Source organism: Lithobates pipiens, unplaced genomic scaffold (assembly GCF_037356315.1).
Source record: "Lithobates pipiens isolate NorthernLeopardFrog02 unplaced genomic scaffold, aLitPip1_a1.2 Scaffold_18, whole genome shotgun sequence".
Classification (NCBI taxonomy): Eukaryota; Metazoa; Chordata; class Amphibia; order Anura; family Ranidae; genus Lithobates; species Lithobates pipiens.
This window is the reverse complement of record NW_027507758.1, coordinates 66,146,719-66,165,310: the sequence shown is the minus strand read 5'-3', so window position 1 is coordinate 66,165,310 and position 18,592 is coordinate 66,146,719. Positions and strand designations below refer to the sequence as shown.

The following is an 18,592-nucleotide window of genomic DNA, read 5'->3' as shown; positions in this document are numbered from 1 at the left end:
CTTATAACTAATATCCTCCAGACACTTTATTAGCTTTGTTGCCCTTCTTTGTACTCTCTCCATTTCCAGTACATCCTTCCTGAGGACTGGTGCCCAGAACTGGACAGTATACTCCAGGTGCAGCCGGACCAGAGTCTTGTAAAGTGGGAGAATTATCGTTTTATCTCTGGAGTTGATCCCCTTTTTAATGCATGCCGATATTCTGTTTGCTTTTGTTAGCAGCAGCTTGGCATTGCATGCCATTGCTGAGCCTATCATCTACTAGGACCCCCAGGTTCCCTTTCCATCCTAGATTCCCCCAGAGGTTCTCCCCCCAGTGTATAGAGATTGCAGTCATATTTTTGCCACCCAAATGCATTATTTTACATTTTTCTCATTTGCCATGTAGTTGCACACCCAATTCATTTGTTCATATCTTCTTGCAAGGTTTCCACATCCTGCAGAGAAGTTATTGCCCTGCTTAGCTTAGTATCGTCCGCAAATACAGAGATTGAACTGTTTACGCCATCCTCCAGGTAGTTTATGAACAAATTAAATAGGATTGGTCCCAGCACAGAACCCTGTGGGACCCCACTACCCACCCCTGACCATTCCGAGTACACCCCATTTATCACCACCCTCTGAACTCGCCCTTATAGCCAGTTTTCAATCCGTGTACTCGCCCTATGGTCCATGCCAACGGACCTTATTTTGTACAGTAAAATACTTTTGCAAAGTCCAGATACACCTCATGGGGCTATTATTGCTACCTGAAAAGCAATCTACGATGGATCATTTTTTAGAGGACATTTTCCAGGCAATATATTGTTTCCTTACTGCCTGGTTTAACCCCCAAAATGCTGACCTATTGTGTGCAATGCACGCGGTTGTGGCACAGCCCTATTCATTTTGAATGGGTGGGTGGTTGGTGAACCCTCGGCTAAACCTACTACCCGCCTGTGTGAGTGAACCCTTAAGTTGTGTATGCTCACCAAGGGTTTATTAGCAGTTCAGGAAGGCTTAGAACACCTATAGTGAGACCTCCTAGCTACAACAGACAAGTACAATGGGGGGGGGGGGGGGGGGGGGGAGGAGACTGTCTTGTGCCTCCATACCAACACTAACAAAGTGCTAGTGGTTAGTTGAGACTGTGCTCACTATTGGAAGATATTGGGGGATTTTGGTGGAATTCATAGTTTTTTTTGTTTAATGCATTGTGTTTATAGGACAGTCACAGCAATGATGTTGCCCTCTGTATCTTCTTCATGGGTATTTTTGTTGGAGACAGTCATGGAAAATCATCAGCCTCTTACAGGTAAGTGAGAACTTTCTGAATTATCTTTAGTTTGTTTAAAATGAAAATCTAGGGAACAATATAATAGACAAGCACTGATGGGCAGCACATGTATTCCGGGATCTTGGCGTGTATTTCCAGGACAAGCAGTGATTGGTAATAAAGTAGAGGGCTCCCCCTACTGCGGCTCCCAGGTTTCATCCGGTCAGATATTTGCTATCAAATTCAAACTCCAGTAGACGTGTGTGTAAACCCTGATGTTTAGCTTCTCCTATTTGCTCTCTCTTGGCCTGCTAAATATACAATCGATCATTCATTGGTGGGGAAAAAGCACCTAACTCAAGAAACAGGATTTGAAGGATAGGCTCACCTTTGCAGGTGAATATATCTTTCAATTTATTTTTTATTTTATTTTTTTTACTTGGAGCCTGGAAAGCAGTGCACCCATGCAGGACCAAACAAGGCCAAGGATAAATCCAAGGGAAAAACCAAGCTTAACTTACCACCAGCCCACAGACAAACAAATAAACCTGTCTAACAGTATGCGTTAAACTCCTACAGACTTGTCAGTGTATCTGTATCTGATTTATCAATACTGGACTTTACTGATACCATTGAACGACCATACAAGATTTATAAAATAAATTTAAAAACTATTTTTTTGTTGCAAAAAGATTAAAATCAATTGATTAAAAATATCAACATTTTTATATATGATGCTGGCCATATCAATAAACCATCACTAAAGGACTTTGCAAAATTGATCCAAGAGGTTGACATCCTCAGGACTTCCTAATATTGGTAGCGAAGAAACTTGGCCTAAGCATCACTTGTATAGCTTATAGATGGTGGTAACACATGCAGTGTGAATCAATCTTGTGGTTTAGGGGTACAGCAGTTCTAAAGTTCCAATAATGTGAAGAGTTTGACATACACACTTAAAGTGTTTGTTACCCTAAAAAAACAAATTTATCCTGTTCCCTTAAAGAATGAATAGTGCTTGTGCTGTGTAATTTGGCCCCCTGTATCACCTGAAATACCTGGAATACCTGGCTGATCCTGCCTGGTTCTGCTCTCTCCTCTGTAAACTGACCACTCTTTATCATGGCTGCTGGGCCCCGACACCGCAGTCAGTTTACGTGCCTCTGTCATCCGCAGCTCTCCTCTCTGCTCTCATGTGTCATTCTCTGTCCTCCCCCCCCCCCCCTCCCTGCCTGTCAGCTCCATCCACTCCATGATTCTCTCTTCCTGCTGCTATCATTTCTATAATTTAAGCATGCCATCCCCTCTGTTAAATTACATTGTGTGCCTGTGCTGTATAAAAAAGATGCAGATTTCTACCTATATGAGAGAATCTCCCGCCGCTCGCTTGACTCCTCGGCTCTCTCTCCTCTTTGTCTGACGTCAGCGGGCGTGCTCGGCCCGCCCGCTATAGCTGTTAGCCGGGAGACACTCTGATATAAGATATAATCTGCATTTTTTTTTTATACAGCACAGGCACAGGAACACAATGTTATTTAAGAGGGGATGGCATGCTTATACTTTAGTGGCTTAACAACCACTTTAAAGGGGAGGAGAGGGGGAATGGCTGCTGGAGCATATTACATCCTAAATATGGGAGGAATATCTAACATGTTCCAAAAGGTGAACTTATCCTTTAACAGGTGGATGATCTCCCAGAAAAACATAAAGAGTACTTGTAAAAACAATCAACTTTATTCAATAAGTCTATACGATCAAAGAGGCCTATAGACGCCTATGTTATAGTAACACATACCACAAATATCATTAAGGGTATTACAGAACAACATCCCCAACCATCATATTCCTAAATGATTATATCAGCATCACATACTTCCAAAATTATGCCTATCAAGGGCTTTTACCACCTAAAGTGTTGGTAAATGATTTACAAAGCAAAACCCCAACAGGTTTCGCCCTGATGGACTTCTTCAGGGGGATAATGGGGTTTGTGTTCTGTTAGTCCTCTTAGAATCCAAAAATAAACCCGCCCACACCGAATGTAGTCCGAGCCATGATGGAAACCATCGTGGCCACCATGGTGTGTAGCGCTCACCCAAGAAAACCCCCTTAACTACATTCTTCCTGAACTCTGGTCAGTTGAAGATCCCAGGTGAAAGTAATTCCATAAACAGACCCCCATAGGGACAGAAAAGATTATGGTTTACCTTAGCAGAATCCTATGACTGCTTAACTATCTGTCCAAACATCCAAGTGAATGTAGAGTGGTCCGAGCGGCCTATATACCATTGAAAGAGTTTTGTTATATCTGCTCAATATGTACAAAAAATAAATTTTTGCTCCTGTCAGAAATCATGTGATTCAATGACTTCCAGTGTTCTCTGTACAGAAGGAGAAAATATGAAGATGGGGAGAGGGGAGGGTTGTGTTCTTAATTTTATCAGAAATCAAGTATGTAGGACTTGATAACGTGTTTGGGAAATCAGAGCGGTGTTCTCAGGTCAGAGATGACGCTAGGAGCATATAATACATTTCTGGCGCATCAACTGTTATTCTTCTGTACTTGCAGTATGTATTCCAGAGATGTGCTTCCTTTTTTCCCCTTGATATATGCTTTAAACCCGAGGTCAGCAACCCGTCAATCGCAATCTGTTGATGGCGGGAAGCCAACAGGTAGATCATAATCAGGGCTGTGCCTATACTTCCACCAGACTCCGCCACTCTTCTTTCTAATAACCGAGTGGAGTGAGAGACAAAACGGTGCTGAATGGAGAGCGGGAGCCTGGCAGCTGCTTTAGTTAACTTTGTAAGTTAACCAGCAGGGGATTGGTTGCTGGGTGGTCCTAGTGACTAATCATCAGCTTGTTAACATGAAAGGTTAACTCTGGCAGCACCTGCTCCCGCCCTCCATCCAGCACTGTGCTACCTCTCACTCTGCTCTGATGTACAGTCAGTGTAAGGGAGGAGAGAGCCGTCTACACATGGCTGTGTGTTGTAAAGGGGGAAAATGTCACTACTTGTGGGGGACAGAGAACACTTTGGGGGGGGGGGCAGGGGACACTACTGTGAGGAAAGGGGGGGGGGTGGGTGCAGGAGACACAGCTATGGGGGGTAGAGGACACTGCTGTGGGGGGGGGCAGAGGGCACTACAGTGTGTTGGGCGGAGCAAAGGACAGTGCTATGTGGGGGGGGTGCAGAGGACACTGCTAAGGGGGGGGGCAGAGGGCACTACAGTGGGGTGAGGGGGGCACAAAACTGCTTTTAAGGCAACGGGGGTGCAGAGGGCACTTTTATGTGGGGGGCAGAGGACACTACTGTCGGGAAAGGGACGGCAGAGGACACTGCTATGGGGAACAGAGGGCACTACAGTGGGGTGAGGGTGGCACAAAACTGCTTTTGAGGGGACGGGGGTGCAGAGGACACTGCTATGTGGGGGCAGAGGACACTATTGTGGGTAAAGGGATGGCAGAGGACACTGCTATAGGGAACAGAAGGCACTATAGTGGGGGGGGGGGCACAGGACAATACAGTGTGGGAGGACAGAGGACATTACCATGTTTGTGTGGGGATGGAGGGCAGAGGACACTGTATGGGGGAGGCAGAGGGACAGAACACTACAGTGGGGGAACAAGGTACATTACTTTTGGGGGGGGGGGGTGATTTTAAGCGGAGCATACACTCCTGTGACACACTGTTTTTCATGCAGCCTTTTTATTAGGGGCTTTAATTTTTCTAAAGGGTGACAACGCCCCCCCCCCCCCCCATATCTTTGATGTCCTCTATTTATCCAGGTAGATCTAAACCTCTGAAAGGTTGCTTTCCCCTGCTGTCATGATGTCGCGTAATTTTTAAAACTGATTGCTAAAACAGTAAATATGTTTTTATTATAAAAGCCCAATAAACTCCTCCTTGCCAAACTACAAGTCCCATCATGCCTCTGCCTCTTGGAGTCATGCTTGTGTCCATCAGAACCTTGTAATGCATCCTGGCTCTTTGTAGTTCCACAACAGCTGGATGGGGGAAGTCTGCCTTCCCCTGCCCTAGGCTCCTGCCTAGGTTGCCTTGTAGATGATCCAGAGCCCGGAGCAACTTGGAGCCTACTTCTCTAAGAAACCCATACAGCTTTGTAATGTAGGTATGTTTTTCCTGTATAAAGACAAACTACAGCTACCCCCTTTTATGCTGCAGTAAGTCCCCCCCAGCCGGTCCTGTTATCTACTCTCAGACCAAAACACGGATATTTTGGTTTAATCTCCCCTCTAGCAAGTGGATGAAAAGAACATTTATATGTTGTGACCCGGTCCATCTGAGATATGTTTCAAACTCCAGCGAGATGAATAGTTCTTGAAAGGCTCCTAGCGGCAATCAGAGGCGTGAGCGTTGCCAAGCTGGAGGCTGGTGGGGTAGAGATATCGCTGGCATGACTCTGGAATGTCGGAATGTGTGTCTTGGCAGCGCTAACCTGAAATCTTGTCTGCAGGTGGAATGACATTGGGAATATCACACACAACAAGTCTGCAATTGTCCTGGAGCTGAACAGAAAGGAAGAGAGCGTCCTTTTTCACACGGTACGTGCGCAATCGCCTCTTCCCACATTCGCCTTTTTGTTGTCCGATTTCTTTTTTTTTTTTTTTTCTGAATTGAAATATGTATTATTGCAGATAAAGTACCTTCCTGTCTGAGGATTCCATAAAACAGAAATCTTGAATGTAATTCTCTTTAAAAGTATTTGTGTGATAATAATAAAGTCTATCCAAATCAAAGAACAAAAAATGTATATATTGCAGGTTGCCAGTCCTTAGATGTGGTGGCTGCATTCGTTTTCCTATTGCAGGCTTAGAATGTTTTCTGGTTGTTCCCACCAAAAATCAAATGTTCTTGTAGTTTTCCCATTCACTGAGTTTTAGTAATAAGAGTTTATTGAGCAATGTAAAAAAAAAAACAGATGGGATACAGAGGATTGGCACGTGGTACAATATGAAAACACAAATGATGGCGCAGTCTCTAATGGAATACGTCGCCATCCAACTCACCATTTTTCTAGGTCTGGAGTTAAAGGGATTCATCATAGACTTGTGCGATTTGTTTTGTTACGAACCGAAAATTCACTTTTCGGAGATTGGGATGTATCCGAATCTCCAGATCACAATAGACACAAAATTCAACAAATCCAAAACAAATTTTAACGAAACAACAAATGTATTTATTTCATTCGGATGACTGGATGCGATAGTTTGGGCCTTTAATGCTTGAAGCATCTGAAATAACATAATGACATAACAAATGATCCAAATTGATTTGGATCGATTTTGTTTTTATGTTGCATTAATATTTTTCATTATTATAAAAAAAAAGCACTATATGTGAAATGGAAACTTATTGCAATAAATACAATAAGGTACAAGTGTGAAAAAAGATCATTCCTACTTATTGTTTGGTTTGGATGGAGGTGGATACATCAAAATCCTTGAATCAAAACCTATCAAATCAATCCAAAATTAAAGAGGAACTGCAGTCTGTTCATGTAATTTGTAATAAAAACATCTTTGCCATTCTGAAGCTTCCCTCCAACCACTTTGCATATTATTTTATATATACTGTGATTCTGTACTTGTCAAATATGCTGAAGGAATCGCCCTCCTCTGAGTCTAGCTGCAACCATTTTAACTGTGGGCAGCTGAAGCTGCTGACTGTTCACTTCCTGGATTTACATGGATTTACACAGAGGCACACCTCCAGCTCTGCAGCTCTCATTGGCCTTCTTATGACTCATCCCCCCTCTTTGTTCCTAGCAAACTCTCACAAGAGTGAGAGAGAGCTGTGCATGATGTCATAAGACTGGGCTAATGACCCTAAAAAAAAAAAAAAAAATATTTGGAGAAAATGTTTTTTTTAGTCACCTATAAATGCCTGTTGCTAGGGGGTCCCTCGTAGTCTGCCTCCTTCAGCGCCTGGGCTCTTGCCGTCCCTTTCCTCGGGCGCAGGAAGGGAGATCAGCTCTGCCCCCTCCCTCTTGTGAGTCATCTGGGACACGTCGCAGGTCCCAGATGATTGCGCATCCAATCATAACACGCGGCAGCGCTTGCGCATGCACAGTGGGTGCCTGGCTGTGAAGAAACAACCGGGCACCCACAGTTACAATGTCGGTGCCGTCGTGCGGAGGGGGAGACGAGCGGGGCTTCGATCCCCCACATCTCTGGACCCTGGGACAAGTAAGTGTCCGATTATTAAGTCAGCAGCTGCAGTATTTGTAGCTGCTGACTTTTAATTTTTTATTTTTTTAAGCGGAACACCACTTTAAGAAACAGGAAGTGGGCTGTATAAGGTATTTATTGGCAGAAAAAAATGTTTTACTATCCAAAGTTAAAACAACAACAAGGGCAGAAGATTTAATCGATGGAAAGATGAAAAAATGACTGAAGGCCCGCTTTAATTTTGTTCCATTTCTTATATTATGATTCGAAGATTCTGACGGATCCTCCTCCATCCAGCCCAAACAGAGTGCATAGGTAATCCCCCGAAATAACACGTTAAAACGATTATAGCCAATCTTCTGAAAAAACTTCAGAAATTCGAATCGATTTGCAACAGCGACTATATGAAGCGAATCCGAATATACAAATCGAATTCCTAAACGAGTCATTCTAACATGGCAAATAAGATGAAATGAAATAATTAACGTAACAGATTATTCTGAAACACTAAACTTTGCGTTGTGAAACATCTCTAATCCAGGTCTGTGAAAGAGCTGCTTTAAAGGCGTGAGGTTGTCCTGGTATGGATGAAGGGAAGTGGGGGGTGATGCAATGCAAAGAATTGAGTAGAAGAGGAGATTAAAATAAAGCAAGACTCAAGGATAGGAGGAAAAGAGTGTATGGGGCAATGGAGGAGGGAGCAGGGTGGTTACCCAGGTGCCAAAAGACTTTTTGTAAAGTCAGGTACTGATGCTGGATGAAAAGACCTGACTCATCATCCCAATTCATCCCAAATGTGTTCCGTAGGGTTGAGGTCAGGCGTCTATGCAGGTCACTTCGGTTCCTCCACACCAAACTGATCAAGCCATGTCTTTATGGAGCTGGCTTTGTGCACAGGGGTACAGTCATGCTGGAACAGAAAAGGGTCTTCCCCAAACTGTTACCACAAGGTTGGAAGAGCACAATTGTCTAAAATGTCTTTTTAATGTATACCATTAAAGCCGACCATTACATAGATCAGTTCAGCAGGAACCAGCCAAATTCCAATCCATATATTGGCAGGGAGGTTGTATAAAAGTTGATCTACTGATTGACTTCTGTACAACTGCTCTGTCTGATCTTTGCTGCTTGATCTGCGTCACCGGCCATAGCCAACCGTGCTGATTTTTGTATTCTGCCGGCAGGGAGCCCCCCCGCGCACACACACACAGCGCGCGCGCACACACACACAGCGCGCGCGCACACACACACACACAGCCCGCACACGCACACACAGCCCGCACACGCACACACAGCGCGCACACGCACACACAGCGCGCACACGCACACACAGCGCGCACACACACACACAGCGCGCACACGCACACACAGCGCGCACACGCACACACAGCGCGCACACAGCACGCACACGCACACACACAGCGCGCGCGCACACAGCGCGCGCACACACACAGCGCGCGCACGCACACACGCACACAGCGCGCACACACGCACACAGCACGCGCGCACACGCACACACATACAGCGCGCACACACGCACACATACAGCGCGCACACACGCACACATACAGCGCGCACACACGCGCGCACACACACACAGAGCGCACACACACACACACACAGAGCGCACACACACACACACACACACACACAGAGCGCGCGCACACACACAGCGGGAGGATTCCCCATCTACCTCAAGTATGTGAACGGGGGAATCAAATCATTTTTTTTCATTCAACCCACTGGTTAAACAAAAAAAAATACAAATAATGGTATGGGGTGCCTAGGGCCTGCCATAGATGGGTCGAAACCTGAACTTTGTGCTGACCATTATTTTTGTTTTTCATTTATCTAAAAAAGAAATAAAAAAAGTCCAGCATGTTGGATCAGGCACTTTTGATTGTAGCATGAAAACCGCGTGTCATAATTACATAGTAGGTGAGGTTGAAAAAAGACACAAGTCCAACCTATGTGTGTGATTATATGTCAGTATTACATTGTATATCCCTGTATGTTGCGGTCGTTCAGGTGCTTATCTAATAGTTTCTTGAAGCTATTGATGCCCCCCGATGAGACCACCACCTGTGGAAGGGAATTCCACATCCTTGCCGCTACAACAGTAAAGAACCCTCTACGTAGTTTAAAGCGGGAGTCCGCCGGGACTCCGCGTTTTTTTTTTTTTTTTTTTTTAAAAGCCAGCAGCTAGAAAAAATTGCAGCTGCTGACTTTTAAAATGGTGACACTTACCTGTCCAGCGCGCTCCGCGATGTCGGCACCCGAAGCCGATCTGTAGATCGTTTCTCGGGTGCTGCCGCCGCCATCTTGGGTATGGGAATCAGGAAATGGAGCCTTTCGGCTTCATTTCCCGGTTCCCTACTGCGCATTCGCGAGCCGCGCTGCGCAATAAGGATGGTCCCCGCTGCCTCTGGGATCTGTGTGTTTTCCCAGCAGGCAGCGGGGCACTTGCGGAAAGGGGTGGGCACTTGCAGAAAGGGGCATAATCTACGCCCCTTTCCGCAGAGAGCTATCCTGAAAGTGGGTGCAGTTACCTGGATTATCCAGGTAACTGCACCCCCCTCCCCCCTGAAAGGTGCCAATTGTGGCGCCGGAGGGGGGGAGGATTCCAATGAGCAGAAGGTCCATTTTAGGGTGGACCTCCGCTTTAAGGTTAAACCTCTTTTCTTCTAATTTTAATGAGTGGCCATGCAGCTGGCACACTGTTGATGCAAAAAATGAAGGATCTGACGATCAACAAGAATTTTCGTTTGGTTTTCAACTGTCTATGGCTTGCTTAAACCGTACCTTTCACGAAAAACACCTCATTTTGGGGTGGGGTGTATCGTTATACTTTTGGCTATCCAGTATTCAGAAAACAGAGTTTTCCTACTGGCGAGGATAGGTTTGTTCAGAGGAGCGTCCTGACAGGTGTTTTTTGATGGGTATTGTTGTCCTATTTATGTTGTGTTTTTTTGTTTTTTTGCCTTTGTTTATTTTCTTGAGCTGAAAGTAATGTGATAGCCTGGCACATTGTCTCCGTCTGTTTCCCAAATACACTGGCGCTGCAGACAGTGACATTTCCTTTCCATGTTTTTCCACAGGACGACATTGAAAACAGCAAATACATATCACGGCTGTTCGCCACTCGGATGAAATTCTACAAAGAGAACAAAATTTGCACAGAGTAAGTGACTGTCTTTTTTGAGTAGCTGTTAAAGAAGTATCATTACATGTTACAAATCTTTGTGAAGTCCCCCAGGAGTACCAATCACACACAGTACATGGTCCTATTAATGTGCAAAAAAAAAAATGAATGTCATATTCTGTCAGTGCTGTGCTGTAGCTCCACCCCTGTATGAAGCCCGATTTTAATAGGAATTTCAGTGGGGGTAAATACAGCATAGTACTGAGCATCTGCCCCCTCTCTGAAATTGACCGTTTCTTTACTCTCATGAATGAACAATTACCGCTATGGGGCTGTCTGATCTATCTGCCAGTACAGTGGATATTTACAGCAGGCATATTGCAGAGCCCCAGCGGCGCTGACTGTTCATAAGAGTAAACCATAAGTTTCTTCTGCAAGGTCATGATAGAGCTGCTGGTTACTGGTAGACATCCACTGTGCTGGGAGATGCATCACGCAGAGCTGACTGATTTTTTACTTTTGTGAAGAAACTGGCCCCTTTCACACTGGGGCGGGAGCGGCGTCGGCGTTAAAACTGTGCTATTTTTAGCGGCGCTTTACTGTAATTTTAGCGGAGGTATTCGGCCGCTAGTGGGGGCGGTTTTACCCCCCTGCTAGCAGCCGAGAAAAGGTTAAAACCACCGCAAAGTGCTGCTGCAGAAATGCTTTGCCGGCAGAATAGGTGCACTGCCCCATTAATTTCAATGGGCAGGAGCGATGTATACACCGCTCCAAAGATGCTGCTAGCAGGACTTTTTTTTTTGTTTTTTTTTTTACCGTCGTGCCAGCGCACCGCTCCTCTTTTAGGGCGCTTTGCAGGTGCTATTTTTTTTTTTTTTTTTTTTAATTATTAATCTTTATTAAATTTTCACATTTATACAGACCACATTTTAAAATAACATTACCAGGGTTCAAATACCTCTTTCTTCCCTTCCGAGATCTGAGTTTTAGAGTTCTAGGAAGGGAAGGGGGACATGAAGATACATCCATACATCACATATAATTAGCAAAAAAAAACAAAAGCACATTATCTAAACAGTACCATATCCCCCCTTCACCTACCATCACTATTTTTGCAATTCCTACGTTTTTCCTATTGTTATAACCCCACCCCTCCCTCCCATCCCTTCTATCAACCCCACCCCCCCTCCCCTCCCCTCTTATATATATATTGGTGCTTTTATCCTACAGTATAGCATAAATGTGTTATAATAATTCCCGAACCTTTAATGTACCCTACCCTACTCCTTCCCATTACCCATCCCCCCTCCCCTCTTCCCTTTCCTATCATGGTTTAAACTGGGGTATGCATCACTTCTATCCACTCTCGCCAGTTCCTATTAAACTCCTTTAGGTTATTTCGTTTTGCATATACTGCCCTCTCCTTACATAGATAGTCATTTACCGCCCTTGTCCAATCCTCTACTGTAGGGGGTAGCTTTGATTGCCATCTCCTAGCTATCATCCTTCTAGCTTGAAATAAACATCTTAGGATTGCCGTTGTTATTCCCTTCCTTTCTACTTCCTCCTCTCTGTAGCCTAAAATGCACACTATGGGATTTAACTCTATTACCGTCCCAAAAACCCTACTTATTATCTTTACCACTCCTTCCCAGTATCTAAATAATTTGGGACATTTCCAAAGCATGTGCATTAAATTCCCTGACCCCCCACACCTGGGGCAAAAGTCATCTGTTCTCTTACCAAATTTAAATAATTTCTGGGGAGTATAGTATGTTCTATTAATTACCATTAAATGGGAAATCCTCTGAGGAGGAGAGACCGAGACCTTTGGGCATGCCGCTAGGATATTTTTCCACTGTGCTCGTGTTATATTACCTAGGTCCTGCTCCCATTTCCCTTTCTCAACCCTCCCTTTCCTCTCACTATTAATCTGTTCACCCAGCTGGGCATAGAATTTAGATATTAATCCTTTAGTGGGTCCTGCTTGTGCTACTGGGTATAGCAAGGGCATTTCCTCCCATGTTAATAACAGGTTTCCAAACTGGGTCCTTAAAGCATGCCTCACTTGTATATAGGCATAGAATGAATTTTGTGATATCTTAAATTCTCTTTGCAGCTGGTCGAAAGATTTAATACCCTTGCCGCCATATAGATGGCTTAGCCTTACAATGCCACATTTTTCCCAATCTGCAATTTTTCCAACCCGCCATATTTCCTGTAGCTTCTTATTGTTCCATAGAGGCGTATACTTTGTTATTTCACTATATCCCATTTTTTTTTTAACTGTACCCCATAGCTTTAACATCATTTTTACTGTAGGACATCTACACTGGAATGAGTCCGCTTCCAGGGTCTCGATCAGGGTACTATGTGGGGAGCCTGTTAATACTAATCTCCCATTTGGGGTTCCTCCGTTCTTCTCATCGATCCCCCCTAGCTGTTGTAATTGGGACGTCCAAAAATAGCACTCCGGGTAAGGGACCGCGAATCCTCCTTCCTCTCCCGGTAGCTGAAGCATCCGCAATCTCAATCTAGCCTGTCCTCCCCTCCATATTAGCTCCCTAAACAGCATCTCGATTTTATCAAACCAACTTTTGTTAATCCATATTGGGGCATTGTGTAATATGTATAAAAGTTGGGGCATCCATATCATTTTTATCAGATTGCATCTACCAGCGACCGAGAGAGGCAATCGTTTCCATATAGCAATTTTTTGTTTAAACTTAGCCAGTAATGGGACTAAGTTATAACTTATATATTGCTTAGGATCCCTTGACAAGGTTACTCCCAGATATTTCAACTTATCCACCATTGGCATTTGGGGGGTTCCCAGGGCCGTTTGCTGACCAATTGGGTCCAAAGGGAGACATTCCGATTTTTCCCAATTTATCTCCAGCCCAGTGAAGCCTCCAAACCTTTGCACCAGTTCCATTGCCCTTGGTAGTGAGTATCTCATATCCCCTAAGAACAATAGGATATCGTCTGCATAAAGTGAGATTTTTTCCTCTCCAGTTTTTCTTACAAAGCCGACAATATCCCGGTTTGCTCTAATTGCACATGCCAGGGGCTCTATGGCCAATGCAAAGAGCAGGGGTGATAATGGGCACCCCTGCCTCGTCCCTCTCCCCAACTCTATTTTCCCGGATAACTCGTTAATAATTTTTAGTCTCGCACTAGGTTTGTCATATAGCATCCTAATCCATCTTATAAAGGAAGGACCCAGGCCAAATTTCTCCAAAACTTTCCATATATATCCCCATTCTACGCTATCAAATGCTTTCCTTACATCCAATGCCACCACTGCACCCGGAGTATCGTTATCCATTGGGACCTGCAAGTTCAAAAAGGCTCTTCTAATATTTATACTCGTTGACCTGTTGGCTATAAACCCTGTTTGGTCCATATGGACCAATCTTGCTATGACTCGATTAAGCCTAGTCGCTAATACCTTGGCCAATATCTTTGTATCAGTACACAGGAGAGAGATTGGCCTATACGCTGCAACATCTAAGGCGTCCTTCCCTTCTTTGTACAACAGGGTTATAACCGCCTCCATCATTGATGGGGGCAGTTTACCCTCCCCATATGCTCCTCTTAACATCTCCAGAAGTTCAGGAATCAGTATCTCGCCAAAGTTTTTATAGACTTCAATCGGTAGTCCATCCGGCCCAGGCGATTTCTGATTTGGCATACTCGCAACTGCTTCCTGAAGTTCTTTCAAAGTTATTGGGGCTTCCAGTTCCTCTCTTTCTTCTTGTTTCAAACATGGTACCTCTAATTGACCTAAAAATGCTTCCATTTGCTCATCCATCCCCACTTTTTGTGCAGTATATAGGTTTTTATAATATCCTTCAAATGCTTGGGAAATACTCCCCGTTTCTGTTATAACCTTTCCCTCAGATATCCTAATCGCCGAGATTGAGGAAGGACCCGAGTTATTCTTCACCAGTTGTGCCAACATTTTTCCCACGCTTTCCCCTTCCGCGAAGGAGGCTTGGCGTTGGAACATATGCTGAATCTCTGCTTTCTTTAGGGCTAATAACCTAAGTTCTTCTTGTTTATCTAACCAGATTTTTTCTTTGCCCTGCGTGGGGTCACTAATAAATTCTCTTTCAGCCTCTGACACTTCTCTCCCTATTTGTACCTCCTGTTCCCTAGATTTCCTGTTTATTTTTGCTATTGATTGGATCATAAGGCCCCTTAAGAAAGCTTTCAGAGTGTCCCACAGGATCCCCGATGTTACTGTACCCCGGTTATTTTTTAGAAATTCTTTTAATTCCCACTGAATTCTCTCAGGGCATTCTTCTGTCTCTTTTTTTTATCAGTTCTAGCCAGAGCGGGTTCACTTTCCACAACCTCTGTACCTTTCGTTCTCTCATTTTTAATACTGCTGTCACTGGGGAATGATCTGAAATCCCCCTGGGCTGATATTCAACCTTTTCCACCATTTGTAAGGCCAGGTCATTCCCCAGTATCATATCAATCCTGGATAACGTAGTATGTGTGGACGAGTAGCAACTATACTGCCGAACTCCCGGGTTCCCAGTTCTCCATAAATCCCGTAGTCCTACTTCTTCCAGGTACTGTCCCAACCTCCCCTGCCAAGCTGGTTCCGCCAGTGTTTTTTCTGGGAATCTATCAATTTTAATATCCAATACCGTGTTGAAATCCCCTACTATTATTATAGGGACACCATCTATCCCCACTAAAAATTCCTGTAATTTAAAAAGCACTTCCATTTTAAATGGTGGAGGGATGTAGATGTTTGCCAGCATACATTCTCTATTTTCAATTAGGCACTGTAAGAAAATGTATCTGCCTTTTTCATCCAGGCTAACCCGTTTGCATACAAAATTCACCCCCGTTTTTACCAAGACACTCACCCCTCTGCTATATGTCGAATAAACAGAGTGATATTGAAATTGATATTTTCTGCTCTGCAGCCGGTATATTGTATCTCTATTTAAATGGGTCTCCTGTATGCAGAGCAACTCTACTCCACATCCCTCCAACAAGGATAGCACAGCTTTTTGTTTCAGCCGCGTCCCCAGACCCCTCACATTCCAGGAGCCTATCTTAATTTTACCATCCTGCATAGCCATAAACAAATATAGAGGAGAAAAAGAAAAAAAAAGAAAAACCTAAGGTAGTAAAGAAAGAGAGCGAAATAACCAGTCTACTGATGACACTATTGAGAACCATTTGTCTCCCAGTACCCACCAACTCCCCTCTAACTTCTTTTATTACCTTATACCACACTCCCCATATATTACTCCCTTGTATAATAACAAATTTATTAGGCGTCACCATTAACTCGTATGTTATGTGTCTTTGAATATACATTATACTGTATGATCGTTTATTACCATTTTCCCCCTTGTGATCAATAAATTTTCCTTGTTTTTTACCACCCCTAGTTTTACCACCCCACAGTTTGTGTCCTTTTTTGCTTTGAATTATTTCCTGTACTACATTTATTAGTGCATACTTATATTTTTTTTCCCCCTTCGACCTCCCCCCTATTTTCCCTACTACACCCACCCCCTCTCCCCCCTTTCTACCTCCCTCCCGCCCCTCCCCCACCTTCCTAGGTGTTACCCTAGGGGCTATTAGTGACCTTATACCACTCTCTTCACAACCTATTTACCACCCTCACCTAGTGCGCTCGCCGTGTATTACCTCCCTCCCACAGACACAGACAGCACACACCCAAAAAAAAAAAAAAAAAAAAAAAAAAAAAAAAAACACACATACTTCATCCCCCCCCTCTCCTTCTATCTTCCCATCCCACTCAGTACTAGAAACCCCAGCAACTACAACTTTTCTTTATTTTCTTCTATCCATTTTTCCACTTCTATCGGGGAACTAAAAACCTGAGTATGCCCTAGTGCATTAATCCGTAACTTTGCAGGATAAAGCAGAGCATACGGCACCCTGAGCTTCTGTAACCTGCGTTTCACCTGGAGGAACTCTACCCTTTTTCTCTGAAGTTCTGGGGAAAAATCAGAATATAATGAAATTCTAACACCCTTATACAATACATTCCCCATTTCCCTTGCCTTCCGTAATAATACCACTTTATCTTTATAGTTCAATAACTTCATTAATAATGGCCTAGGACGGCCCCCCTCCAATGGTGCTCAAAAGGGTACCCTATGCGCCCTCTCTATTGAGAACGCTGTTGAAAAAACATCCCTCCCAAACAGTTCAACCAGAAGATGCTCCATAAATTCAGCAGGGTTTACACCCTCACTTTTTTCCGGAAGTCCCACTACTCGCACATTGTCCCTCCTGAGCCTATTTTCCATTTCGTCCATTCTTGTTCTATATCCGCCGAACTGCTCCTTCAGGCTTTCTATTTCTTTAATTAGGAATGTTGTATCGTCTTCCAATCTGCTGGTCCTTAACTCAAGTTCTGTCGTCCTTTCCACCACTTTCTGTAGGTCTTGCCTTACCAGCATTAGATCTTCCTTCACTCCCTTCATTTGATTACAGAGTTCTTTCAGTGAGATGTTACATGCGTTTACGGCCAATAACACATCCTTAATTGTTGGCTCTTTTTCAACCGGAGGAGAGTCACCCGTTGTGATCTCCATATTCTGTTCCCCTGCACCCGCTTTTTTATTAACTGGGCATTTGGACACTGCTCCGGCCTGTGTATTAATGTTAATGTTCGATTGACCCATGCTTTTCCTTTCAGATATTTCTCCATGCTGCCCCTTTGTCTGCCCTTTTTTTGGAGGGGTCTGTGATGACTGTGCAGGGTTATGAGCATATTGTTCTAATTTAGCTGCTGTGGTAGACTGTTGCGAACTTTTTTCCCCTTTTTCCTTTGCAGAGCGCAAGTGCTGCATCTTAATTTCCTTTTCTCACCCCCTTCCACAGAACAGTCCTGGATATATCGTATTTTAATATATTTTTAACTTTTTAACCCAGCCGCCCCTCGCTCAGTTGATTACTTAGTGCAATATTAACCGTATCTTATAACCAGTTCTCCAGTATTCACTTCATGTATCACCAAAACTTCCTGTTTTAATGCTTCACAGCAGACATTTATTTGCACACACTTAGTTCAGATACCGTTCAACCAATTGATTTTTAGAGCAGCCACCATCCCTCAGTTAATCAATAAATGCGATACTGATCTTATCTTATAGTTAGTCAGTCCACAAGCACTCCATTCACATATCACAGACTTCCTGGTTCGTTGCTTACAGACGTTCGTTTTTACAGCAGGTACTTCTTTGCTTATACTGCCTGGGTTATCATTCGTTCGTCTTAGAGCACAAAACGAATCAATGAATTCCAGGGGACAAAAGCTATAGGTCCTTCTCACCCCCGGCCGGCGCCCTCTTGTTTACTTGTTACCAGTTCTCAGGCATCGCTATGTCCACAACTTGCTCTGCCAGACCTCCACCTGCTATGCCCCTCACACCTCCGCCTTCTTCCCCCCCCCCCGCAATCCTGCCGCTTACCTCCTTCCTCCTATCGCGGCTTACTGGAGAGCGGGAGGGCCTCTTGGTGTCCACAGTGTGCGGCGTCTCTTCGGCAGGGTTCAAAAGCGTTCGGCTTGGTCGGGGGTACTCGTGCTTCTTTGGCCGTACTCGCTGGGGTTCAAGACCCGGAAGTAAGCGTGGATCTCCGAGGGCTCGGCACGATCGTACAATAATGCGCTGTCACTCCTCCTCCCGTCCAGCTTCAATGTACAGCTCCAGCCCACCGCACGCTACGTCCGACCGAGGCACTAAGCGCTCCAGGCTCTCATCAAGGGGGTCTGGGAGAGAGTCACACACGGCGTCTCACATCTCTCACTCACTCCATCTTGCACATCCGGTCACGCCCCTCGATTGGCAAACACTGATCGCAAAAGCAGGTGCTATTTTTAGTGCTGTAGCACCTACAAACTGCCCCAGTGTGAAGGGGGACTTAATGTAAAAAGATTGCGCTTTTTGCGCTATAAACAAAAATAGAGCGACAATTTTGAAAAAAACTCATTAT

General features: G+C 44.4%; 1 protein-coding gene across 1 annotated transcript in view; it reads left to right on the top strand.

The window, feature by feature from the left end:
• PTPN14 (protein tyrosine phosphatase non-receptor type 14) overlaps window positions 1–18,592 on the top strand; it is a 182,214-nt gene that overhangs the window by 135,689 nt on the left and 27,933 nt on the right. Inside the window, exons 8-10 of the mRNA XM_077485765.1 lie at window positions 1,206–1,294; window positions 5,736–5,823; window positions 10,548–10,630. Coding sequence (XP_077341891.1) covers window positions 1,206–1,294; window positions 5,736–5,823; window positions 10,548–10,630 — 260 coding nt within the window. The remainder of the gene's footprint in view (window positions 1–1,205; window positions 1,295–5,735; window positions 5,824–10,547; window positions 10,631–18,592) is intronic.